Below are 26,573 nucleotides of genomic sequence, written 5' to 3'. Positions count from 1 at the left end.
AAGTGGATGCTGTCCATTTGGCCCAGTCGAGCACAATATAAATTCAACCCAGGGCTTACTTGTTTAGTAAAGGAGATGGGCCAGGCTGAGGGACGCCAGCCTGAAGAGCTGTCTTCCCTAGGCTGCCTGGGCTTTGATTTCTGGCAGCATCCACTTCCCTCCCCTCACCGAGTGCTGGCCCCCTCCCACCACACCCCAAGGTCGCCCTTCTCCTGGAAGATCAAAGTACTATTTCTCTGCAAATGCATCAAGCCCTCAAAGGTTTCAAGGTATAGTTCTACTAGGTGAATTAAAACAAACACAAAAATGAATACAAGCATAGGATGCTTTGCATAGAATTACAAACCAGGTAGGTTAACTGCTAAGCAGAGTGAGTCCACTTTTTTGTGTAAGGGCAGATGGGAGCTGACCAGCCCCTGAGACCTGGTGGGCTTCTCTGGCCAGCAGGTCATGTCTGTTGGAGTGCGTCTTGGGTCCCCTTCTCTGACCTCAGGCTGTCCGCAGGCCTCGGAGCCCATCTTAGAGGTAAGACCCCAGGCACCTAGGAAATTTCCCTCACTCTCAACTTCCTGCAGCTATGTGCCTAACTGACCCGTTACTTCCTCTTGAAGAGAACCTTTTTCACCTCTTGTAACTCTTCGGAGTCGTTCTGCTCAGAGCACTCGAGGAGCCATCTCTTCCTGATTGAAGGCCGGCACTGCCTTCTGGGCCGCCTGTGATGTTTGTTTTTTCTGTCCAAGGGAGGACACTCCCAGCCCTGTGCTCCTTTGAACAGGAGAGATGGGGAGACAGTGTCGGTGGACACACGCAGTGAGCTCAGGTTGCAGCCCACCCACTTCTCTGGGATCTATCCTCCGGCTCATTGTTCACAGGGCCCAGGGGAAGGGTGGGCCTTTTGTTTCAGCCTCTTCATTAAAATCTTATAAAATAGGATATTTTGAGCAGCCGCAGCTATGCTTGCTTCCCACCAGGAATTAAGAGAGTTGTTTTGTTACAGTTTTAATGCCCATTCTAAAGTGATTAATATAAAGTCCCGTGCCATATGGGTTGGGAGGGTCAGAAGAGTAAAGAAATAAGGACACGAAAGCATGTCTCCGTTAAGACTCGCCCTATATTTATTTAAGTCTACAAAGTGATTCTGCCCTCCTTCTCATCCAGCAATTCCTTTCATAAAAATAAATGGGGTAGTCAATCAAAGCAGACATAGTATTCATCTTATTTTCTTGGATATCTTTTAGTTTCTCTCCAAACACAGATAATAAGCCATTTGAGAGATATAGACTTAGAATTCCATGTTCACAGAACTGTGGAATTTTTAAATTACAAAGGAAGCCTGGAGATCCTTAGAAAACTCTCTATTTTACAGATGTGGAAAGTTAAAACTTTCCCCCCAAGATCACACAGCTAATTAGCGGCTGAGCTCAGATGAGCACTCAGGTTTCCTGGCTCTCACTTCAAAACCCTTTCCAATATCACTTCTCAGATTCTTCTGTAGGAAGTTTAATTACATTATTCACCTCACATTTCTTGTGGCTTGAAACAAGAGCTTCTCGGTGCCCCAGCCTCAGTGGGGTCGGGGTGGTGGGGTGGCTGGCCCTGATGGAGAGAACCGTGGCCAGGTTGGGGGCCAAGAATTCCATTCGTAGAGAGAGGTGCCAAGTTGAAGATGCAGAACCAAGGTTACAGCAGGCCATCAGGGAACAGCTGTGAGTGATGAAGAAGAGGGTTGGGAAATGCCAGGATGCCCCAGGGCTGGCCCAGATGAGCAGACCCACTGTGTGGTTTGCCTGTATGTCCCTTTAGGTGGTGCACAGCCCTGCCTCCCTGGGCCACGCATCCAGATATGGCTCAGAGCCGCTGAAGTGACCCCAGTCTTTGCAGGGAGTCATTTCAACCAAGAGAGAAAAAAGTTTTTAAAGTAGAAGAGGATCTATTTGACATTTGTCCTTCCATTAAATTAAGCTGAGAGATACTTATAAGTTCTGCTGTTTCTGTTCAGGTCTGGGGGCAACCTGAACTCCTTCAACTCATTCCATTAAAAGAAAAGTCCCCTAAAGACTGACCTGGGCTCTCAGGTGTCCTTGTGCCACCTTCTAAGCCTTTTGGGTGAGGACTTCACCACTTTCTCTTCCTTTAGCAGTTCTAAATTGTTCTTTTTAGTTACTCCTGACATTCTTTGGAATTCCTCATAAGACTCCTGTCCCTACTTGGCCAAGGTAATAAAGGGTCTCCATGTGTCCAAGACTACCAGCATTTAACCTAAGTCACAGTAACTCACTGAAAATAATTTAGACTATTTTAGTAGCTAGAAGAGGGCTTTTGTTTTAAATTGTGCTTTGTGCCATGAGATTTCTATTCAAAATGGTTGCCGGAGATGCTAGCTGTGTTTAGATTTAATTTGCAGATCTTATCACGCTTCATAGTGAAATGCTTCTCCCCTCCCCTTTGCAAATGTAGAGATCTACTGAGGAGAAAGCTACTGCTGAGCTCTCTCAGTGGCGTGGGAATAATTTATTTCCAAACATAAGAATGGGACTGATATTCTTTGAATGTCCACCTTGATGTTGATTTATATAAAGTGGATACAGACCCATCTTTTAGCAGGAATATGATTTTAACTGATAAAAAAGGAGAAAAGAATGCCACAACTGTGGAAAAGAAAATTAAGTCCACTTTTGAGGAGGGCATTAGTGTTCACTGAGTATAAATCTCCAGGTATTGATTGGGACTCTGTTATAAGCCAGATAAATAAAACTGCAGAAATTTAATGTGAATCGATTTGGCATACAGTAGACTATTACCCAAATATGACTTTTAATAAAAAAGTCTTTGGAGAAATTAGAGCATTCACTTATGCTGTAGTCTTCCCTTGTCAGTTTTTATAATGGACTGGAGAAGTTTTTGTAATAACAGAAAAAAAGTTATATACAAGTAATCGATGATTTTCAGTAGAGTCCTATTTCTGTCTCCATTGACTATTTTATTCATTCATTCTTGAAAGATTGATTACCTAGCCCAGAGATACAGATAGGAAGATCTGCTCCTGCCCTTAGAGGAATCCACAATCTGATAGGAGGAAGTAGGACATGTGCCTGGAGGAGAGTTTTGGATTATGGAGTCAGAGATTGATGAGCTACCAGACAGGGCCTCATGGGCTGTGGTTGATAAGTCACCAAGGTCTGGGGTCAGCTCTTAGCTTTGCAAGTCCAGAGACTGAGTTTGGTCAATGTGACCAGAGTTGTTTGAGCTCAGAGAACTGACTTGTAACAGATAGCTTCACAAGAGGACAAACCAAATAGCATTTAATAATGAGCATTGAGAACTAGAATTAATAAGCAGATCAAAATACATTCATTGGCCGTGTCAGTTCTCTGTAATTAGGAAAGTCTAAATGGGAATCCCTTTATAAACAAGTGGATTCATGAAGCTGGATTCAGTGAGTGGGAAGACCTTGGGAACAGAGGACATCAAGTGGTGGCTCCTCATTGGTGCCAAGTCCAGGAGTCAGTGGTGCCTCAGGCCCCCCCCCACCCCCCCACCCCGGCCTGATGGGATTCCAGCCTTTCCTTTTAAATGGTGATAAAGACACTGACAAAATTGCTCTGGTCATATAAGCCCTGTTCTTTCTGTTGGCCCATTCTTTCCCCAGATGAGTTAAAACTATTGATTAGGCTGTAGGTTGGTAGGGTTTTTAATTCTTAGGTGTTCTTTAATTAGTGTTCTGGGCAGTTTTTCCTTTGGGGTAAGGTATATTTATAGTTCTAGGATTTAATGGGTCTCTTCTGTGTGTGCAAAGAGATAATCTCATTTATTATGTCTTGATTTTGCTCTTTTAACTTTACAAGGGTAAGCTTGTCTCCCAAGCTTCTCCCCCTTTTGTACTGAATACAACTTGTACTCATCCTGCACAATTTAGCTTGAGTGTTTTTGCCTTGGTGCACATCTTCCCGATGTTCTTTTCCCCTCCCCGTTGGATTTAGATTCCCCTATTCTTTCCTTTCATGCCAGCCTGTGCTTCTGTGCCCCTTTCTCTCGTACTCCTCTGTAGTACTTGTGGTTCTCTGATAATTTATTTCCTCATCTTCCTCTGTCTTCAGACTGTAAGCTTTATAGGAACAGCAACTACATTTCATTAAAGTTGGTGTCTTGACTGCTAGTTCAGTGTCTGGTGGTAGAAAGTGACACAGCAGATGGTTGAATGGGTGGGTGGATGGATGGATGGATGAAGTGATGTTTATGCTGAACTGTAAAATGGTCAGTACAATGTTTTGGAGGACGAGAAACCATTGATAACTACTCTCAAAGTGTAACAGACATTTTTTTTTTTTTCTTTTTTGCTTGTCTACTCTTAGGACATTGACACATGTCCCAAGAAAGGTAAATGAAGAAACCAAGTTGCGGTTTCATGTATCCCTTCAGTGCTTCTGTCCTACCTCTATATTGTGATTAGTATTTGAAAACATTTTCATGAAAACAGCAGTATTCTTCACTACGTTAATTAAGACGTGTTCCTAATCTCTTAACATCTTGTTACAGTTAGTTATTGCTGAGTAACAAACCACTCCAAAGCCTAGTTAATTCAGGACAATAATTTTTCATTTCCCACGATTCTGAAATCTGATCCAGGCTCAGTGGTGTAGCCACTTGACTTGCTGTCGGCAGAGCCTGGAATGTCCAAGAAGGCTTCCTTACTTACACTGTGGTACCTCAACCAGGATGGCTGGAACCAGCTGTGGGCAGGTGGGGCATCTTTCTATATGTGGTCTCTCCATATAGCTAGTTTGGACTTGCTCATAGCATAGTGGTCTCAAGTAGTAGAACTTTTTTGTGGCTTTTTATGTCTGCGTCTTTTAAGAAGGAGGAACAGAGCTGCTAGTTCTCCTAAAGGCTAAGTTTGGAACTGCCACAGTGCCATTTCTGCCTCATCTGATTGGTCAAAGCCAGCCCGGGTTTAAGGAGAGGAAAATTGTCTGCACCTTTTGGTGTGAGGGACAGCAGTCATATATAGGGAAGGATAACAGCCAGCTATATAGAAAAGAGGTTATCTAAAACATCCAATTTTGTATACAACAAGAATTAGACATAAAAATAACATGAAGCTAGATGTGTACTACAGAAGTGTGTCTCATGTAAGTGAATGGTTTTTTAAAAATTTGCTGTTTGTTTGGATGAAGTCTCCAGAGGAAAAAGGGCTCTTGTGGGAAAACTAAGCTTTGTCAAAATCAGAGCTAGGACTTGATCAGTAATGGACTCAAACCTAGCATTCTGGTACTGGTGGTGGTGGTAAGTACACAGATGATTGGTTTATTTATGCCCAGTGCTCTCTTATCTGCTAAAGGCCAGGTCTCTCTTTAAGGATCAAAGTTTCTTTCTTTTTAAAGTGAGAACATAATGGCATTGTCTCTGATCCATATCTCTTTCTCTCACCTAGAGGAGTATTTGGAAAAGTGTCACATAATTAAAGTTTCTTGAGGGGCACCTGACTGGCTCATTCATTAGAGTGTGCAACTCTTGATCTTGGGATTGTGAATTCAAGCCCCACTTTGGGGTGGAGATTACTTAAAAATAAAACCTTAAACAAAAAGTTTCTCGAGTTGGTAATCCCACTGGAAAAAACATAATACATTTTGTCTTTTGACTAGTGGTGTGATGGGAAATGGGCTGGAAGTGACTCTAATAGTTCATTTCTTGAACTGAGCATTTCCTGAACATTTTAAAAGTGTAACAATTCGTTTCAAAAATCATGGTAGATCAAAATACATCAAGTAGGGATATAGAATGTATCCTTCTTTGAAGCATACACAAGTTTCTTAAACAATTTCCCTTTTCTTAATCCTGATTTTTAACAGTTCTGACAATCTCTTAATAATCACTGTGTTACTTGGAAACGTTTTGAATAGATTATGCCTCTTCAGTGCTTATCGTCACACATCTCTATGGCATTTCTTGGGAACAGGTGAGAGTAATAAGATTCACCATTTGTGATAGTTGCAAAAAAACCAAGACCAAGGGCCTTCAGAGCGCTTTTGGAGGCTGAATGAATTAAGAATTCACCCATGAAGGACTTCAGTGGAGAATGGAGTTCCTTCTTTCCTTTCCTTTAGAATAAGGAGGCTTATTCTAAAAACAGGGTTTGAGATTACTTTCAAAGACTGACACCATCCAAAAAACAGTTAAATAGGTGAAGGAGACACAACATTGAGAAAATAGGGGCAGGAAATAAAATTAAATTATATACAAAATATAAAGTTTTCAACTGAAGTTTTCAACCTGTGCCGGAGGGGAGGGAGATCACACATTTGATCCAAGCTTCCTCCAGCCAAAGGAAGAAGAAAAACACCTGGGACAGATGCTAGGGGATCCCAGTTTAGTAAGTACCATGAAGAGCTACCACAGGGTAGACTCTCTTTGCAAAATATTTTCCATGTATGCTGTTTTTGTAACTATGATCTGTTAATACTATCCAAGGATTACAGTCCATGGGAGAAAACATCTAGAACATTTCTTTCTGAAGCCTGAGGTCCGGTTTCCTCATATTGGCAAAATAGTCCCTTCCAAATGATGTTAGAGTGGATTTGCTCCTGCCTAAAGTCATGAGGCATTTTATTATTTAAAGTAAGCATTTGAGCCTCTTGAGGGGAGGTAGCATTCACAATTCATAGATCCATTCAACGAATAGTGATTGAGCACCTTCTACTTGCCTGGTTACCATGCTGTGAGGCACTGTGAGGCACTGCTGTGAGGCAGTGACTAAGCATGGACATAAAAGGCAAGTAAGAGATGAATGTGACGTAGAAAAAATAGTCCTAAAACTCATTTGGAACCACAAAAGTCCTCAAAGAGCTGAAGAAATCTTTAGAAAGAAGAACACAGCAGGAAGCATCACACATCCTGATTTCAAGCTCTGCTATAAAGCTGTAGTCATCAAAATAGTATGGTATAGGCATAAGAACAGACAAGTAGAACAGTGGAACAGAATCGAGAGCCCCAAATAAACCCAAGCATATACAGTCAACTAATATTTGACAAGGGAGCCAATAATACTAAATGGAGAAAAGGCAATAAATGTTGCTGGGATAATTGGCTATTCCCATGTAAAAGGATGAAACTGGACCCACGTCTTATACTACTCGTGAAAATGAACTCAAAATGGATTAAAGACTTATATATAAGACCTGAAATCATGAAACTCCTAGAAGAGAACATAGGAATAAAGCTCCTTAACATGGGTCTTGATAATTATTTTGGGGGTTTTGATACCTAAAACACAAGAAACACAATTAAAAAAAAAAACACAAAAAAACAAGTGTGACCACACCAAACTCAAAAGCTTCCGCACAGCAAAATAAATCATCAATAATGTGAAGAGACAACCTATGGAATGGGAAAAAAATATTTGCAAACCACATATCTGGGGGTTAATATCCAAAATATATGAAGAACTCATAGAACTCAATAACAACAATAACACAACAACAACAACAACAACAATAACCCAGATGAAAAATGGCAAAGGACCTGAAAAGACAATTTTCTGAAGAAGTTATACAAAAAGCCAACAAGTACATGAAAAGATGTTCACCATCACTAGTTGTTAGGGAAATGCAAATTAAAATCACAATGAGATATCACCTCATGCCTGCTAGAATGGCTGTCATCAAAAAGATAAGAGAGAACAGATGCTGGCACAGATGTGGAGACAATGAAACCCTTGTGCACTGTTGGTAGGATTGTGGTTTAGTGCAGCCACTGTGGAAAACAGTATGGAAGACCTCAAAAGATTAAAAATAGAGGGGCTTCTGGGTGGCTCAGCTGGTTAAGCGTCTGACTCTTGGTTTTGGCTCAGGTCATGATACCATGGTTGGGGATTCTGGCCCAGCGTTGGGGTCTGCAGCTGGCAACTGGCAGTCTGGAATTCTGTCTCTCACTCTCTGCCCCTCCCCCACTCACGTTGTCTCTCTCAAAAAACTTAAAAAAAAAAAAAAGAAATACTTAAAAAAAATTAAAAGTAGAATTACAGTATGATCCAGTAATCCCACTTATGGGACTGTATCCAAAGGAAATAAAAACACTAACTTGAAAAGATATCTGTACCCCAGTGTTTATAGCAGCATTGTTTACAGTAGCCAAGACAGGGAAACAACTTAAGCATCCATTGTTAGATGAATGGGTAAAGAAGTTGTGATATATATCTACAATGGAATAATATTAAGCCATAAAAAATGAGGAAATCCTACCATTTGCAAAAACATGATGGACCTTGCAGGCATCATGCTAAGTGAAATGAATCAAACACAAAGACAAATACTGTGTGATCTCATGTATATGTGGAATAAAACAGAACAAGACAAAAAGGCATAGAAAAAGAGATCAGCCTTGTGGTTACCAAAGATGGAGGGTATGGGGAGGAAGAATTGGATGCAGGAGATCAAAAGGTCCAACTTCCAGTCATAAGATAAATAAGGACTAGGGATGTGAGGTCCAACCTGGAGACTGCAGTGAACATGGCTGTGTGGTATCTAGGACAGTTCTTAAGCGAGCAAATCCTATCACAGGGAGAAAGGTTTTTTTTTTTTTCCCTTTTCCCTTTCTTCTTATTGTATTTGAGTGAGAGAATAGACATTAGCTGAACCTATCGTGGTCCTCATTTCACAGTAGATGTAAATCAAACCATCATGCTGTATATGCCTTAAACTTATACAGTGATGTATGTCCATTATTTCTCAATAGAACTGGAAAAAAGAAAACATGGATGTGATGATGGTTGCACAGCAATGTGAATGTACTTAATGCCACTGAAATGCACACTTTTTGAAAGTGGTTAAAATGGGGGTGCCTGGCTGGCTCAGTAGGTAGAGCATGTGACTCTTGGTCTCAAGGTCATGAGTTCGAGCCCATATTGGGTGTAGAGTTTGCTTAAAAAAAATAAAATTGGGGTGCCTGGTTGGTTCAGTTCATTAAGTGTCTGACTCTAGATTTTGGCATAGGTCATGAGCTCACAGCTCATGAGTTCCAGTCCCGCATTGGGCTCTGCACTGGCAGTGTGGAGCCTGCTTGGGATTTTCTCTCCCCCTCTCTCTTCCCCTCCCCAGCTCTTGCTCTCATTCTCTTTCAAAGTAAAGAAATAAACTTTAAAAAAAATGAAATAAAATCTGGAAAAAAGTTAAAATGGTAAATTTTATGGTATGTCTATTTTACACTAGAAAAAGGCAATTAAGACAAGTAAAAGGCAATGTAGTGGGACTAGCTCAAGCACTTGGGGCTGGCGAGGGTTAGGGTTTCTGAAAGGGGGCCTACCCTGCCTGGTGGGAGCGGAAGGACTCCCTGGAGGGCTCACTGGGCCTCTGACTCAGAAAGAAGTGGGAGCCATTGCCCCATGCCCGTCTTTGAACTTTCTGGCACCAAAAGGGATCCGTGGTGTGTGACCCAAGGAGGAAGGAGAAGGGCTGTCTCTGCAGGACTGGCGGAGACTGAAGAAGGGACTGTCTCCATGCGAGGCCCGGCTGCACCCCGAGGCTGGCGCCTTTCCATCTTCCAGTAACCAAACCCTCTCCCCACGCTTTCCTTCACAGACGGCCACTCTGAGACGACAGGGTCGCTACATGTGCTCCACGGTCCCCGCAGATGCGCAAGAGGAAGCACAGAGCTTATTTGTTACGGAGGTAATGTGCCTTTTCTATGTTAATGTACACGTTATCTTAGAGTCACTTTTTGCCTACACCCCCCCCCTTCTGTAAATTTCAATGATATTTTCAAGGAAGTATCAGAGAGGTAATTACATTTTTATAATGGAAAATAGGAGAACAGTATGGGGTTTTCAGAGTCTGAAATGTGGACAGAAATGTTAATAGGGGTCATTTCTGACGGCTGTTTAAAGCATGAATGCTACAGAACTTACAGGCATGGAATACGGGTAACTTAGGAACTCGCTGGAAATCTTTGGCTGAGGTTTTGTTGTTGACATTGTTTTTAATGGAGACTCAGCACACACATTTATGTATTCATTTACATGTTTCTACTTATAACTTATTTTCAAGACTAGTTCAGTCTTTATGAGATGCCAGGTGATAATGAGCAGAGCGTGAATATTCCTGATCAGTATATGATTATTATCACTCTTATTTGAACATACAGATACTGATTACCTGTTAAAGAGGAAAGAGAAATTATTGCATTTGGATTGCATTTTTTTTAGATTGGTGTTTGTTTCTTCTTCCAGGTGCTTTTAGATGAACTAATTAGGTATTTTAATTTTGTTTCTTGAAGCGCTCTTTCATTTAAAAATGATGGGTCTTTAACCCTATTTTTCTAGTTGATTTTTAGATGATAAACATGGCCAACCCCCACAAGGAATCTATGCTTTTTAAAGTGAAGACTAATTAAAATAACAATATTGTAGTAACAGTATTTAGTTTCCATTGAGATTTTCAAAAAATTAAATATGTATTGAAAATCGTAAAAGTGTGATCTCTCATCCTTCTGGAAAGGTAACTTCTTGCCTTACCTCCTTTGCTACTATATTAGTAAAAATAATTCTGGACAAATAGAGCCAGATACGTTTGTGTAGTCTTAAATGTTTAGTATCAAGCAGGATGCAGACGCAGTGTGACTGACCCACGGGCAACTGTCTGGCCTGCAGCCTGTTTTTGTAAATAAAGTTTCATTGTAGTACCGCCACACCCTTTTGTTTACCTGTCACCTGTGACCTACTTTCACGTGATAACTCAGAGTTGAATGTTTGCAGCAGAGATCACGTGACCCTCAAAGCTGAAAATACTTGCCTATCCGGACTTTTCCAGAAAGAGTTTGTTCACCTTTCAATAATTAGTTAGTAATTAATAAGTTCAAACTTATTAATTACTAATTCAGTTCTCCCAGTTGCTTAAAAAATATGACTTTTGAGGCACAGTTCTCCACTCAGTTCTTTGACTGCTGTAGGTTGAGCAATAACAACTTCATGCTGTGCTGCCCGAGCCAATGGAACAAGCCCTCTTGGGACGTGGCCACAAGGGTGGAGTGGAACAGCCAGCACTTCCTCTCCATCCTCTTGTCCAGCAGAGAATGACCTAACGGCTGTTTTAAAAAACAACTTCAAAAACCTTTCAGTATTAACTTGAAAATATGATTGAATTTCACGAGTCTGAAAGGTCACTGATGAAATGAGCCAGTCAGATCCCTGTCTTTCTGGAGATCCAGTTCTCCAGAGACTGATTTCTGATGTAACCCCTCATCTCCTAGACTTTCTGCATCCCCGGAGGGGTGGGGGTTGCTTGTCTTATTCCAGGCTTCAGCCTTGGAATTCAGCTAGTGCCTGCCATGTGGAGAGTCAACCGGGGCTTATCAAATGAATGACTCTCTGGCCACTTAACCTGGTCAACTATGTTTCCTTACAGTTTCTTATAATTTAAAACATTTAAACATAAGTATCTTTCTGACCCATTTTACCTAAGATATTAAAAATCTGGGCAGTCAGGTGTTTCATTCATAAATGCCCTGATTGTATGCAAGTGCTTGCTCGTTGATCTTTTTAACTGGGCAGGTGCATGTTATACTTCAGAATAGGTTTAATATCCTGAAAGAGACTTCGGTGGTATGACTTTGGTTGCTGTGCTTGTTCGAAAACCTGAACCTGAACAGAGTAGGAGCATGTGCACAAGACTGTGTCATACCTAGTCAGACCTAAAATTGCTGTGCTAACAGACCTAGGGATACAGGTAATTCTGCAATCACACTTGGTTTGGAATGTAATTTTGAGTATGGATGTCAGATGTTCTGCATGTGAAAATGCTTTGAAAATATTTTTGAGAAGAATTTACAAGAGTAAAATAGTCTTCAAAAACATTTGTAGCTACATGGCAAAGAGATCGGAAACTTGTTCAGTTCCACCATCCAACTCTGTTCCTAACCCTTCTCTGCTATTTAGTCCACCTTTCAGAACAATAATGTAAAATCTTACACTATCTGCCTGTCGCCACCTTGCCCATAGAGTGCTTATCATAGAGTCTGGCACAAGGGAAGCATTCATTATCGTTGTTGTAGTTCTATTCATGACTTTGGGGTAGAGGAGAGTTTGCCTCAGAAGGCCTTTGGGCATAAGCCATGAAACAGATAAAAAAGGTTGACCATAAAAATGATGAAGTAGAGTGAGCAGAATAGAGACTTTGATCACAGTGTTAGTTACAGCCGGAGTCAAGTCAACCAGGTAAGACATAAATACATTCAACTACATCTTCACTTATTCATTTTTTTTTCCACACTGAAGTTTACATATGTGTAGCCAAGAGCTGACTATACAGAAAATCAATGTAGCTGTTGGTAACTCAATCAAATGCTTCCCCTATTGATTTTGACTCATTTGTGTTTGAGGATCTGGTGGACGCAGCCTTATAATCTTTAGTCTACACACTATTCAGTGCTTCCTCCTGGATAGATGAATAAAAGACACCGTGCTGGTCCGTTGAGTCTATTGGATAGTGAGGTAGTTTAATGCAGTGTAGGGAGTATAGAAATGTCTTTTTTTTCCCTCCGGGGTTCCTTCTAGTTGGCTTAGGAATTAAATTGATATAAGGCAGATTAATAGGAAAAAACCCAAAGTTTTATTATGTGCACATGGAGGTCAAAAAATGAAACTGAGACCCCAAGAAATGAGTAAGGCAGGCAGTTTTTATACATTTTAGACAAAGAGACAATAAATTTGGGAGGAATTGACAGGACAAAGAAAACAGGTGTTTGGGAGCCTTAATTAGTAAGGAATTCTAAACAGAATTTAGCCTGCAGTAGGAGATTAGAAAAAAATAACAAGGTTTATTTCCGTAGCTTTCTCAACTTTCAAGTCCCTACCTCTGGTGATAAGGATTTTGTTTTGTTACGGTTTTATTTTGTTTTGTTTTTTTTAACTTCTTAGTCCAGGAGAGTATTTTTCATATGGGAGATTTGTTTCCAGCCTCCAGGGGATGGAGGATGGTCTTAGTGTCCTTGCACAGTTATTTCCCAAGTGGCTTCATTCAGAATAATCACCATGGCGTTGTTGTGCATGGGATGGGCCCTGGGCCCCACAGCAGTCTGTGTAGGTTGGTATCATAGAACGTAAAGCTCCCTACTTTGTACATCCTGTTCACACATGCATGTGCGTGCACGCGATGATGTCACGGTGCCACTGAATTGGAATCTAAATCTTTTCTCCTAATAACCTCACTCTGGCCCCTATAAATAGAAGGAAAAGCCAAGGGCAGATTTGTATTATACTTGGTAACAGATCTAGTTGTCAATTTATTAAACACCATGAAAGTGTCTTTTAGGTTCACACTTTCCACCTACTCTCATGTTCTAGTAGAGGGCACAAGGCTTCCTAAACAAGTGCTTTTAACTCAGAAGCAGTACATTGTTTGTTATGTAAATGCAGCAACATGAGGTGCGGTTTTTCCCCTTGTAAAAATCTGCTCTCTGATCATGAATGATGGGCACTTAAAGTGACCCATCCCCAAGGGTAAGGCTTTAAGTGTTTTTAAGCTTTATAGGAACCTCTGATAGTAGAATTTCAGGCAAGGGAGGGTCGAAGTAAAAGAATTGTGTTGATGTTTGTGTGGCTGCACATTCGTAAACCTTCCCAAACGTTCTCCTAAAGCCATCACATATCTTTTTTCTTTGCCTCTTATGCTTTCTATTTTTTATACCCTTCCCCTCACCCCGTAGTGCATCAAAACCTATAACTCTGACTGGCATCTTGTGAACTATAAATATGAAGATTACTCGGGAGAGTTTCGACAACTTCCAAAGTGAGTAAATGGTCAGACCACACAAGGTGGGATGATACATGTGGGCAGTGTTTTTTGTGCTTGAGAGGCTTAAGGAGGTATGTAACTTCACATGCAATCAGAGTAATTGGAGAACATATTTCTAGATGGTTTGTATGTATATGGAGTAGCTATTGCTTCCAGGGTATTTGATAATAGGACTCAAACCTAGTACTCTGGGATTGGTAAATGGTATAAACATGGATGGTTTAGTTATGGCCGGTGATTCTTTCCAGGGCACCACTGATATAGAACAGGTAGAGTACTTTCAGCGAGAAATAGAAAACAAAGAAAATGTAAATGCTACAGTGTGTCTTACCTTTAAAAGAATACTTTGGAGAAATATAAAAAGCATGTCATATTGAATAAATTTTATGTTTAAAAAAAGTAAATCAAAGACAAGCATTCCCCAGACGATTTTCTTACTTTCTTTGAAGTATTAATGGGTTCTGGAATACACCCAAAACAAGTGTGTTTAGATTGATTAGTGGTCATTATAGTGAACCAGGTGGAGGTAGGTCTTGCCTCGAGGGGACATGTTCCATTTCAGGATATCCTGAAATGATGCAGTTGGTAAATTTAGGTAATAGTTGATTATGAAAATTGAAATCAAATAATGATGGATTGTATTGTATCAAAAGTAACCATCACCAATGAAAATTTTACTTGCAACCCTATTAATGTATTTTTCTCTATGTTTGTTGCATCTGTGAGTTTGAACCATTGAAACTATTCTCAGTGGACCTAGATGTTTGTTTTTCCTCTTTGTGTGGTTCAGCCACTCCTTGGGAGTGTTTAGCCAAGTTCCCCATTGACTCTTTTTAAACTTCAGCTGAAGACACTCCCTTCCAGCATTATCTTCTCCAGATGGGGTGTGCTCCTTAGTTCTGTATTTACCCAGTACTTATTTGGGGACTTCTAAATTCTGTCCATTTGATTGCCTGAACCTGTCTTCACGGATAGTCTGGTTCATACTATTCTCATGGCTTTCTTAGAACATACTGCAAGCTGTAGCACACTGACTGCATGATATACTTTCACTGCTGGTAGATTTTACCTTTGGCATTAATAATTTTGCAGTTGTGTGATAAGAAAGAGAGGGAGGATACTAACAGTGATTAAGAACATAGATTCTATAGTCTACCTTCATCATCTGCTCTCTCTGCCCTCTGTGAACCTCAGTTTCCTCATCTATTAAATGGTCCTACTACCACCAGTCCCCACCGTCTAAAGGACTGAACGAGGTAATACATGGGAAACGCAGTGCCTAGAACATACTGTTTAATATACATGCTGGCCGCTGTTTCAGTACTTTTGTTGTTAACACCATCATCATTAACACTGTGGTTCCCACTCTGAAGACCATGACCCCAGTTCCCATTTTTTTCTCATAAACTTCATTTTAAAAGTTATTCTACCAAGTCTTTTTTCCCCCCTGTTCTACCAAGTCTTTATTAATTAATGCACTTTCCCATTTTTAGTATACCTATCTAACTCCCAACAACCTAGTCCATCTCTTCTACATGGCTTCCGCGAGCTCTCTAACTCTTGGATCACCCACTTTGCAAAGCAGTAGTGTGTCGATTATTTTTATTCTTCAGCCGAGTGGACCAGCTTTGAGTTTGTTAAATGTCTATTCCTCTAATGGGGGAAGAAGTGCATCTCTTCATGGATTAGGTAATTATAAAACAAGTTTCTTTCTTCTTTTTAAAGCAAAGTGGCCAAGTTGGATAAACTTCCAGTTCACGTCTATGAAGTCGATGAGGAAGTTGATAAAGATGAGGTAAGGTTATCGCTTGCGGATCTGGAAACTGGTTTAGTTTACAGACTTTACAAGATCGGTTGGAAAATTACCAACATTTAAGCCAAAAGGGGAATTGGAATGTTTCTTGAAACAGGGAAAGAATTTTTATTGGATGTATTACTGGATTGATTGAAATAAGATCTCCATTTCAACTTGACTGCTTAGCATTGCAAGTTCTTCCTGTCTTGTTTATTTGTTCCGAGATCATTTTCAAAGGCCTGGATAAGATTTGGCTACATTGTTAAGAGACACCAAGATTACTTAGACCTTAAGTTTAGGTTGTTTTTCAGCAGACTATCTTGAAACGAACCGCCAGTAGACTTTAAATGGCTCTTTCTTTCAATGATGGGTTTGAGTGATGCATATGGTATCAAGAAGCTTTTTTCTTTTTTTTATTCTTAAACAAGGGCACTCCCCCTTCTCTTGAAGAAATCTATAGAGAGAGCTGGGCATTAAGGTGACTGGCCACTGAGCAAGGGAGACCTAATAACAAGTCAGGGCTAGCTGTCCTCTGCGTTTCTCATCTCCCCTGCTCAGTATTGGCTGCCTCATTGTGAGTTTAAGGGGGAGAGGTTCCTTTTTTTTTTTTAATCATCAGGTAAGCTGTAACACCAGCCATTCAAGAATATGAACAATGCCCATGGTGGGAAATTATTTTAGAAACCACTTTTAAAGTAATTCTGGAAGAGTAAGTGACCGTCCAAAGTGAGAAACAAGATAGTAAAAACACTTGGTGCTGATTAGTAGTAAGAGTAGGACCAATGGAAATAACGCATGCGAAGGGCACACTGAAAACTGTCAAATTCTAGACAGATGAGTTATTTCTGTTCTTACGAATAATAAGAACAGTAAAACCACCAACATTACATTGAGATGGTCTAAAACAAAACAGAAGACGGGTCTTTCTGCAGTTGTCTCTTTGATTACAAAAATAAAGATCATAATTGGAGATTGGTCTTATGGGATGTGAGTTGGGTAACATGACGGTGAGTGGCCCTCTCGTCCTCCTGTACCTACTGAACGTCCATCAGGTACTGCCTTAGAGGGGCAGGGACCCACAGGGCCAGGGCCAGCCGTAGCCTGCCAGATTGTGTGTGTGTGTGTGTGTGTGTGTGTGTGTGTGTACGTACACACCTGTCATCTGTCTGTTACATGTACGAGTGTTTGCCTGACATATTTTCAGCAGCAACTGGCAACCCCATGCCCGCCTCCCTGCACCAGAGCCCACAGCTGGAGCTGGAACATGCAGAAGCATGCATTTTTTTAGCCACGTCCCTTCTCTTTCCTAACTCTTCCCCTCTCCTCTCTCTCTTTCATTCTTTTCCATTGCCCAATCCTTTTCTCTCATCCCTCCTTTCTCTGTTGCCTCACATTTCCTTCTTTTATTCGTTCACCTTCCCCTGAACTGAGCCTCTGGGAAGTTTTCCAGGAATTTGCTTTTGTCCTCCAATTATAGGGGAGTGTAATTTGAAAATATTTTTCATGAAACCCAGCAGGACCTTACAACCTGAGTGGTCAAGTATGGTATGTACTTTCTGTGGCTCATTAAATACTCAAAAATAAAAAATTTGGACTGGAACTAGCTTTGCCTTTTAATGGACTAGAGCTTTCAGGGATTGATGCTTCTCCCTCTCTTTTCCTGCCGAGCCGGCTCTAAAGTGACTTGTGGCAGATGGTAACTCCAGTAATGGGGCACGATGGGGCAAGCCGGCACCAGTTGAATGATTTTCCTTTTGACCAGAGTCACAGCAGATAAGATTAGTAGTGACTGGAGATCAATTGTGGTTTTCCTTCTCTCCTAGGATGCTGCCTCCCTCGGCTCTCAGAAGGGTGGGATCACCAAGCATGGGTGGCTGTACAAAGGCAACATGAACAGTGCAATAAGCGTAACCATGAGGGTAAGGCAGTCCATCACCCTGCACTCCCCTCTCATGAAACCCTTTTTGCTATAGGTCTTGGGAATCATGCTCAAAATGAATGGGCATGTTGTTCTTCCTGACAAAAGTGACATTGTCTGGTCAATAAGATGCCTCCCTGGTGATCAACCTCCATTGGTACCGTCCTGCTCGCACCCACTTCCCCTGCTTCATGCCCGACCACCAGCGTGACGAGATCTTCATCATTGGGCTGGTGCGAAGGCACAGTTGCCGACGCAGGCTTTCTTCTCTGTACCCACGACAAAAGCGATCGTGGCACCTGCAAGCACATCACCCAAGGGCTAAGTCTAAGCACTTTTGGGAGGTCTACTGTGGCAAGGTGAACAAGAGCAAAGCTGGAGGACTGGAAGGAAAATGGTTTGATTGGAAGGGGGTTGGAAAGAGAAGAGCAAAACTAGTATAAAAAGCCATTCAGGAAAGAGGTAGGAGCAGAGGAAGAGCAGCATGAATACTGAAGAGAAGAGCCATAATGGAAGGGAGGGAGGGTGGACGGGGAGAGAAAAAGGAAATCCAGGGAAATGCGGACTGTCATAATCCTGAGGCTGGAAAATCGTTCAGTGTCACGAGGCAGAGAAAAGTTCCTATTCTGCGTGAGCAAGAAACCCTGGGGATTTGAGAAAGTTTCCATCCTTCTGTGCTGCATCCCAAATTGGAGCTCATTGCACTGCTTTTGGGTGGTTATGTAAAAATATCAAATGCTGTGGGTAAGAAAAAATGACCCATGAATGTTAAGTGAACCACCTCCTCAGAATTTAAACGCACTGAAATTATTAGACGTGATGGAGAGTCTTAACTTACCCTTACCTGGGGCGTTGGCCAGGATTAGATTGGTTTTAGAGAGAATAGAGACGGTTTTTACACTTGTGTACTGTGTAAAAACACGTGTGTAGCTGTGAGTGATTGGTAGCGACTGTGACTCTTTTCGTTTTGAAACAAGTGCTGTGTATGTATTTTTCTCCCAGTCATTTAAAAGACGGTTTTTCCACCTGATTCAACTTGGTGACGGATCCTACAATTTGAATTTTTATAAAGATGAAAAGATCTCCAAGGAACCGAAAGGATCGATATTTCTGGATTCCTGCATGGGTGTGGTTCAGGTAAATATGAGTAGAGTTCTATCATCAAGTTTTCTGATCTGTAAAAGTACCATCTGTGAATTTGCAGATTTAAGCAAATACTTCCAAGAATGGCAGTATTGGGGGAGGAGGTAGAACAGCTGTCAGGTAAGTAAAGGCTCGTTTTTCATCAGATACACGTGAAACAGGCAGACTTCTATTGTAGTCGGCTGAGCACCGTGGGGCTGAGCTCCAGTGTTTAAGGCTCAACCACTTTATAGCTGTGTGACCTTGGCCAGGCTATTACCAAAAGTTTCTTCATGTGCAAAATGTGGGTAATGATCATGTTTCCTTAGTAGAGTAAATTGAGGGGACTGGATGAATTCATTTGGAAATATTCAGAACAGTTCTTAGCATCTCCGTGATGAGTTTTATCATTTCTCTCATAGTACCAATAACAGGATTAGTCAACTGGGTTTCAGATCCAGACTGAGTTCAAATCCCTGCTCTACCACTACCAGCTGTGTAGCTTTGGAGACACTGATCCTCTCTGTGCCTCAGTTTCCTCATTTGTTAAATTGGGATAATTGTATTGAATATGGTTATTGAGAGGATTAATTAATATATGAAAAAAAGAGCTTGGAACAGTGCTGGCACATGGTAAGAATTCAGCCAGTATTGAATATTTTTGTTAGTGCTATTGCAGTTGTAGAGTTATTCTTAAAAATTACTATTCTTTTTTTTTTTTTTTTTTGAGAGAGAGCAAGAGCGAGCAGTTGAGAGGGGGAGAGAGAGAGAGAGAGACAGAGAGAGAGAGGTGGGGGGAGAGGGAGAGAGGGAGAGGGAGAGAGAATCTTAAGCAGGCTCCATGCTCAGCATGGAACCCGACTCAGGGCTCAATCCCATGACTGTGGGATTATGACCTGAGGCAAAATCAAGAGTCAGACTCAACCAACTGAGCCACTCAGGTGCCCCTTATTTTTAGGTCATGACCTAATGGTTCAGTGAGTTCAAGCCCCTCATCGGGCTCACTGCTGTCAGCACAGAGCCTGCTTAGGATCCTCTGTTTCCCTGTCTCTCTGTGCCCCTCTCCTACTGGTTCTCTTTCTCTCTCAAAATAAATAAATACACTTAAAAATTAATTTTAATCATACATAATGCACAACTGTACTCACATTATAAAAAAAATCAGACCATTACAAACTGGAGGTCCCTGTTGATCCCTATCTCTCCCTTTCCCAGGGAGCTGCTGTTACCAGTTTCGGTGTAGGACCGAAAGCTGCTGTTTTGGTGTAGGACCTTCCAAACCTTAACAGAATTGTCTCTGAAAGCAAGTTGCCAGATTCCCCATCTGTCCGTCCATCTCCCCACCCCCCTGCCACTTTCCAGAAAGGTCTAAGGCAGTAACTTACAAGGAAACATAAAACACAGGATAGCACAGATTTAAAGTGTGTTTGAAGGCAGGAGAGGTGAACAAGGAGTCAAGGTAAGGAGGAGATGAACAGGAATTAAGCTAAGAAAGAAGCATAGGTGTTCAAGAGACCTAACACCTGCTGTGGGTGGGTGACAAACTGGGCTCTGTGCTTCCTAGCTTGGAGACCCGTTCAATCCAGTTAGCCAGAAGCTGCCCGAGTAATCTCAGAATGAAGATCATTCAGGCATTTCTCATGGGGGCCCTGAGACAGAGGGCACTGTGTGGTTAATGAACAATCTCCCTGACAACTCCTCACAATAGATGCAGTCACCATTATCAGAGAATTCTTCCTAAAATGACTCAGTGTTGGCTGATGACATTGGCCCGAAGCTCAGTTCTAATCAGAAAGGTCGTTTTGTGGGGCCAGTGTGATTGAGGTTAGAGACACAGCTCTCCGGCCTGACCTTCAGGTGTGTACTTGTTTATGTACTCACATGTTGAAAATTACATTGCATTTTCATCCCAAGTAATTCATTCATCTGGTTTAAACCGTCAAGCAGTGCAGAAAGGCAACCCTGCGAGCACCTTGTTGCCCGAGTGTCTTCCACCTCACCCACTCCCCACTCCCCTGACGTGATCGTTTTCAGCTGTTTTCACTCTTCTTTCTGGGATGTGCCTCCATAATGCTGGAAAAGGCACGTCCGCTTCTTTTTATTCATCACTTCTGGACATTATGGAAGGTAGGATTTTAGTTCCTGCAGCCCTCCTTCCTGCTCTAATCTAGGTGAATTGCTGTCTCAGCCTCTGGATAGCCATCATTCTGGAAACTCTTTGCCTTCCTGCCTGCGTCGGATTCCCTGTTTCCGAGATCCCATGTCTTCTTTCTTGTTCCACTTTCTTATTTTGTAGGAGCACATCCTCCAAGTAGCTTCCTGAGAAAGAATGTCGAAGTTGTTAATTTCTTGAGAGTTAGCTTATCTGCCAATATTTTTGGTTTTGCATTCAAACTTGATGGATACTTTGGGTGTATATAGAAATCCAAGGTGAAATTTACCTTCGAATTTGAAGACACCCCATTATGTTGTTGTTTTGGGGGTCTGATGTCCCTGCTCTTCTTAATCTTCTCTTTATCTCTAGTGACTTGCAATTTGGGTTATTTTGTCTTCATTTTGATGTGGGTTTTTTTTGACTTTTTTTTTTTTTTTGGTAAACTGTTTGTTAAGGCAGAACCTACAAACAGAACATGGACACGTCATGAATGCATGACTCAGAATTTTTACTACTAGATTTGGATCTGTTTTGTCTTACGTGCTGAGAACTCTGGAAGAGCTCTCATTCTGGAAACTGTGTCCTGTGTAATATAGCCACCGTGGTCTTCTGGAGCTCTGCTCAGTCTCTTTAACCTAGGGGGACTGCAGGGCTCTGTCGGGCTCCCCTTCCTGGGCCACAACCCAGTCACCGCCTCCAGCAGAAAGCTTAAGGGCTGCTAGGGTGCAGCTCATCTATGTCCCGTCCAGCAGGGGTCATGGTCCTGCCCTACCTGTGGTCAAATATCCGCAAATAGCTGTTTCATCTCTTCTGTTCAGTTTTCTAGTGGTTGTGATGGGAGAGCGAGTCCAGACCCTGTTCCTCCATCAAGCCAGCAGTGGAAATTAGGGGTCCAAACTCAGACACCTGCAGGAGCCGAGCAGGAAAATTAAGTAAAAGAACAGGCCTGCGTGGAAAGCAAGAGGGAATGCATCACATTCTGTGACAAACTGGAGCACGAATGGTCCCGTCTCGTAGGGCCGCCAGCCACCTCCCTGCTGTGGCTGATGCTGGGCGGAGCTACCAGTTCAAGGGGGCCAGATGATCTGTTTTTGTCTTGTTTTTAGCAAAAAAATCCAGAAATACAAAATTTTACTTAAATCTTGGTATTTTTGATTACCGGAAACCAATTTAAAAACAGCCCCAGGGATGCCTGGGTGGCTCAGTCAGTTAAGTGTCCGACATTGGCTCAGGTCATGATCTTGCAGTTTGTGAGTTCGAGACCCGCGTCGGGCTCTGTGCTGACAGCTTGGAGCCTGGAGCCTGTTTCAGATTCTGTGTCTCTCTGTCTCTCTCAGCCCCTCCCCTGCTCATGCTCTGTGTCTCTCTGTCTCTCAATACATCAAAGTATGTTTCTTCACAGTGTAAAGTAGGCAGGACCAGAAACGGTCAATGACAGTGAATTAACTTCTTGTGTGGGATTTCCAAGTAGGGGTTTCATTTGTATTCTTGAGCTAGGAGACCTTTCAAGTAACTTTCTAGTTAAATCTTCAGGCATTTCTTTTAAAGAAAAGTTTAAAGCAAAACTATTAAGAGTTTTGTCGCCTGTCTTCGGCACAGCGTGTAGGTGATTTGTGCGTCCGGCATCCCCGGGCTGTCGGTCAGCCTGTGCAGTGTTCTCCGTGACCTTAGGTCCTGACTTTAAGGGACATCTCTTCCTTCATATTCTTCATATTCTCTTCCTTCATATTCTTTCTTCATCAGATATGGCTGATGGTGTTTAACATTTAATGAATTGTATCCAAGGCTTCAAAAAGTTAAATAATTTGTTTTTATCCACATCTGTTTGGAAGCTAAGCACCAACACTGTGGTTTGTTTGTTTTTGAATTGTTTTTGGACATTGTGGAAAAAAAAGTAGTTGATTAATGCTATGGGTTCAAAGAAATGCATAAACTGATAATTTTAAATAAACCTGCAAGTTATCCAGTGTAGAATCTTAAGGCCTAAAAGCATTTTAGAACCTTGAAGTTGATTACGTTTATTTCCAGATCAGGAAGATCAGGCTGAGAAAGAGGAATAACTTAGAACCAAGGCCTGATGTCTCCCCCACTTTTAACTTATTTTCACAGTTGTGACTGGGACAGAAAACATATTTCGTACCTAGCCTTTTGACTCCTGTCTGATTCTGGCCCTGACGTGAAGTGAGGCGCCCGCAGCGGGCAGTATGTACTTAGCTTGTGTGGCCTGCGTGTTTCTGAGAAGCACGCTGCCAAGAACACAGCCACCTTGGGGAGGGTCAGGGCGTCCCTGCCACCTACACTGAGGAGCCTCTCAGGGACTGCGGCTAGCCAGCCAGCTGCTAGTGGGTGAGGGCTACTCTGCCCCCTACAGGTTGCCCTCAGCCTGTACATGCAAGGAATCTTGGGCTGTGGTCCTTAGAGCCGAACTTCTTTCTAGTGCTGTTCCCTGGAGGCGATTGTGCTCACCAGGGGAGGTTTGGTACTGTCTGGAGATGTGTTTTAATCTTCACAACTGGGGTTATGTTCCCTGCATCTAGTGGGTAAGGCCAGCGATGCTGCTAAACATCTTGCAGTGCACAGGCCGACTCCCACAACACTTACCAGCCTTAAGCATCAGCAGTGCCAAGGCTGAGAAACCCTGGTCTAGGGCACTTTCATCCTCCATCATTTAATGCATGTGACTACTGTCTTTGTACTTGGAGCTGGACACTCTTTGACAGGTGTAAAAACTAGAGGCATGAGGGAAGGCTGTAGACTTGGTGTCCAAATACCTCTGGGGACTCACAAATGATGGGAAAGTTCCAGATGAGGAGGTCAAACACACTGAGAGATAATGTTTGCTTTATAAAATGGGATACCATGCACTACTTCATCAAAAGAAAAAAAGGAGCTGGAGGAGTTGAAAATTTTCAGTGAAATTTCATTCATTCAGTAAATTTTTTTTCCAGAGCTTATTGTGTACCAGGCAGTGTTCTAGAAATCTGGATGTAGCATTGAACAAAAGTAATATCTACCCTAAGGAGCTCTCATTCCATTTGAGGAGACAGACAACAAGTGAAATCCATGATGTGTCAGATGGGAAAATAAAATTATGGAGAAAATAAAGCAGGGAAGGTAGAGAGTGATGAGGGTTTGTGGGGAAGGGACTTGCATTTTTTTTAAATTTATTTATTTGTTTTGAGGGGGGAGGGGTGGGGGGGCAGAGAGAGAGAGAGAGAGAGTATTCTAAGCAGGCTCCGCAGAGCCTGACACGGGGCTCGATTCTGCAGAGCCTGATGGAGGGGGCTCGAACTCACAAACCACAAGATCATGACCTGAGTCAAAGTCAGGCGCTCAACCGACTGAGCCACCCAGGTGCCCCAGGGGCATGCATTTTTAAATAGCTTGGCCCCAAACGCCAATGAGATAGCATCAGTCAGTGAATAATAAAGAGGAAAAATTTTAAGGCCATTCCAGTTCTCTTAAAATGTGTCTCTGTACTCCTTTTCCATTTCAGAACAACAAAGTTAGACGTTTTGCTTTTGAGCTCAAGATGCAGGACAAAAGTAGCTACCTTTTGGCTGCAGACAGCGAAGTCGAAATGGAAGAATGGATCACAACTCTCAACAAGATTCTCCAGCTCAACTTTGAGGCTGCAATGCAAGAAAAGCGAAACGGAGACTCTCATGAGGGTAAGCAGACCTCGCTTTCTCCAGGGACATGCATACTTCAGGGCATAGGGAGCCTGTGTATCGCCAGGTACGCGAGCAATGGGGCAGATGTGAGCTCTTCACAGAGAGCTTGTGAGCAAAGATTTCGTCACATTGGAATTTACTACCCTGACAACATTTTTATCAGGAAACCTTAAATGGGAAGAGCCACAGCTTCGGGGCAGAAAGGAAGACTGAGTTCAAGTCTTCGCAATATCATTTTTCAGCTGTGAGACCTTGGGCAAGCTACTTACATATTCTGAGCCTCGGTATTCCCATCTGTGAAGTAAGAATAAAACAGAACTTGCTGGTCGATGGGAAGATTAAATAAGATTATGTGTCTCGAGTACCTGGCACAAAATCAGCACTTAAAATACTGTGGTTATACTGTCATTAATCCTATCCTTTAGATTTTTTAAGACAAAGTTAAGATGGGCAGAAGCCTCATTGGTGGGAAGAATCTGGCTGTGTTCTTGACAACTCATGTTTTGTTTCAAGCTCTTAGCCCGGTGAATCTCAACCCTGGCTGTACCTTAGAAATTCTGTGAAACTTTTTAAAAAATTCTCTTTCTTATTTAGTTGGCCTGGGGTGGGACCTGGGCAGGCATTTTAGTGGGTCTGATGGATGTGGCCATGCAGACTGGTGTTCATAACTAATATCAGTTCTTTTTAGACAGTGTCTATGCTTTATCAATTATTAAATATTTGGTTCTCAACCCTGGGTGTAAGTATTTTTTTTTTTTAAGCTCCGAGGTGTTTTTAATGGGCATTTAGAGTTGGAAACCACTGCATTCGAGGGTGAATATAAGAGGCCTTTGACCTCCTGCTTTAAATAAAATACATTCAATTACAAGTAACTCAGGTCATCTGTTTTGCCATTTTAGATGATGAACAAAGCAAATTGGAAGGTTCTGGTTCCGGTTTAGATAGCTACCTGCCTGAACTTGCCAAGGTAATAATCATCTTCAGTCTTCTGCCCTTCATAGAATGATACTGAAATATTTCTCATTTCCTAGCTTGTCCAGGATGGAATCTATTGAAATGAGTAACAATTACATTGTAGTAAATCGTTAAAAAAGACATTGTGGTTACTGCTCTCTATTTTCTGTCCCAAATGTGAGGGGAGGTAAAATACTCACCTGAGTCAGATTTTAGTCTTGTTTTCTGGAAAGTGCCTTACAGATTATTTTTTTTATTATTCTGTGTCCCTGCCCTTCCATAATGTTTACTACCAGATTACGAGTATTGAAATAACCAAAACGCACAGGTAAAGTTTCCCACGTTAACATGGTACCTACTATGTTCACACATACGCTCTCCCTATTCACGTTAATAGACACACTTCCAAAGAGGGTGGTCTGTGACAGTCCTACTGCTAAACCAAACAGGGGTTGCCTGAGTTTTGTAAATTGCCTCTGGGTCACTCTGAATGAAAAAAAAAAAGTTACACTTGTCTTTAATAATTTTGAGAAACCTTAAAGTTACTGAAAATCACAAAGATCAAAACAGCCGACCTCATTCCCATGACCCAGATTAAACCCTGTTACTCTGTGGTCCTTTTAGCTTCCATATTTTTTAAAGAAATAAAACATCAACTATAGTTAAAGTTCTTTTTAAACACCATCCTTACTCCATTCCCTTCCTCCTCCACAGCCTCAAGCGGTGACAGACACTGTTATGAGTTTCCTGGGATTACTTCCATTTTATCTCTATATCTTTCCCAGTGTATCTATCATAATGATCTACATGGTTGTGTTCCTTTCATATGTTTAAAAATGTGGGGCGCCTGGGTGGCTCAGTCGTTTAAGCGCCCAACTTTGGCTCAGGTCACGATCTCGCGGTCTGTGAGTTCGAGCCCCCGCGTCAGGCGCTGTGCTCACTGGAGCCTGCTTCAGATTCTGTGTCTCCCTCTCTTTCTGCCCCTCCCCTGTCTCCTCTGTCTCTTACTCAAAAATTAAATTAAAAGAAACATTAAAAAAATTTTTTTTAAATGTTATATAAATGCTAACATATTATTCTGTACTTTTCTTTCTTAATTCAACTTTGATTTTGAGATCTGTCCAAGCTGGTATATAGATCTAGTTCATCCCTTTGATTGCACCATGTAAGCATT

At 41.8% G+C, this 26,573-nt stretch overlaps 1 protein-coding gene across 10 annotated transcripts in view; it reads left to right on the top strand.

The window, feature by feature from the left end:
• The window catches only part of DOCK9 (dedicator of cytokinesis 9), a 290,594-nt gene that overhangs the window by 144,050 nt on the left and 119,971 nt on the right, over positions 1 to 26,573 (top strand). For all 10 annotated transcript variants that reach the window (XM_049647477.1, XM_049647483.1, XM_049647479.1 and 7 more), the window contains exons 3-9: positions 9,573 to 9,662; positions 13,693 to 13,775; positions 15,507 to 15,576; positions 17,400 to 17,495; positions 18,497 to 18,631; positions 24,268 to 24,442; positions 25,345 to 25,412. In XM_049647477.1, the coding sequence (XP_049503434.1) occupies positions 9,573 to 9,662; positions 13,693 to 13,775; positions 15,507 to 15,576; positions 17,400 to 17,495; positions 18,497 to 18,631; positions 24,268 to 24,442; positions 25,345 to 25,412 (717 nt within the window). The remainder of the gene's footprint in view (positions 1 to 9,572; positions 9,663 to 13,692; positions 13,776 to 15,506; positions 15,577 to 17,399; positions 17,496 to 18,496; positions 18,632 to 24,267; positions 24,443 to 25,344; positions 25,413 to 26,573) is intronic.

This window comes from Panthera uncia (genome assembly GCF_023721935.1).
Source record: "Panthera uncia isolate 11264 chromosome A1 unlocalized genomic scaffold, Puncia_PCG_1.0 HiC_scaffold_16, whole genome shotgun sequence".
NCBI lineage: Eukaryota > Metazoa > Chordata > Mammalia > Carnivora > Felidae > Panthera > Panthera uncia.
This window is presented reverse-complemented; position numbering and strand designations above follow the sequence as displayed.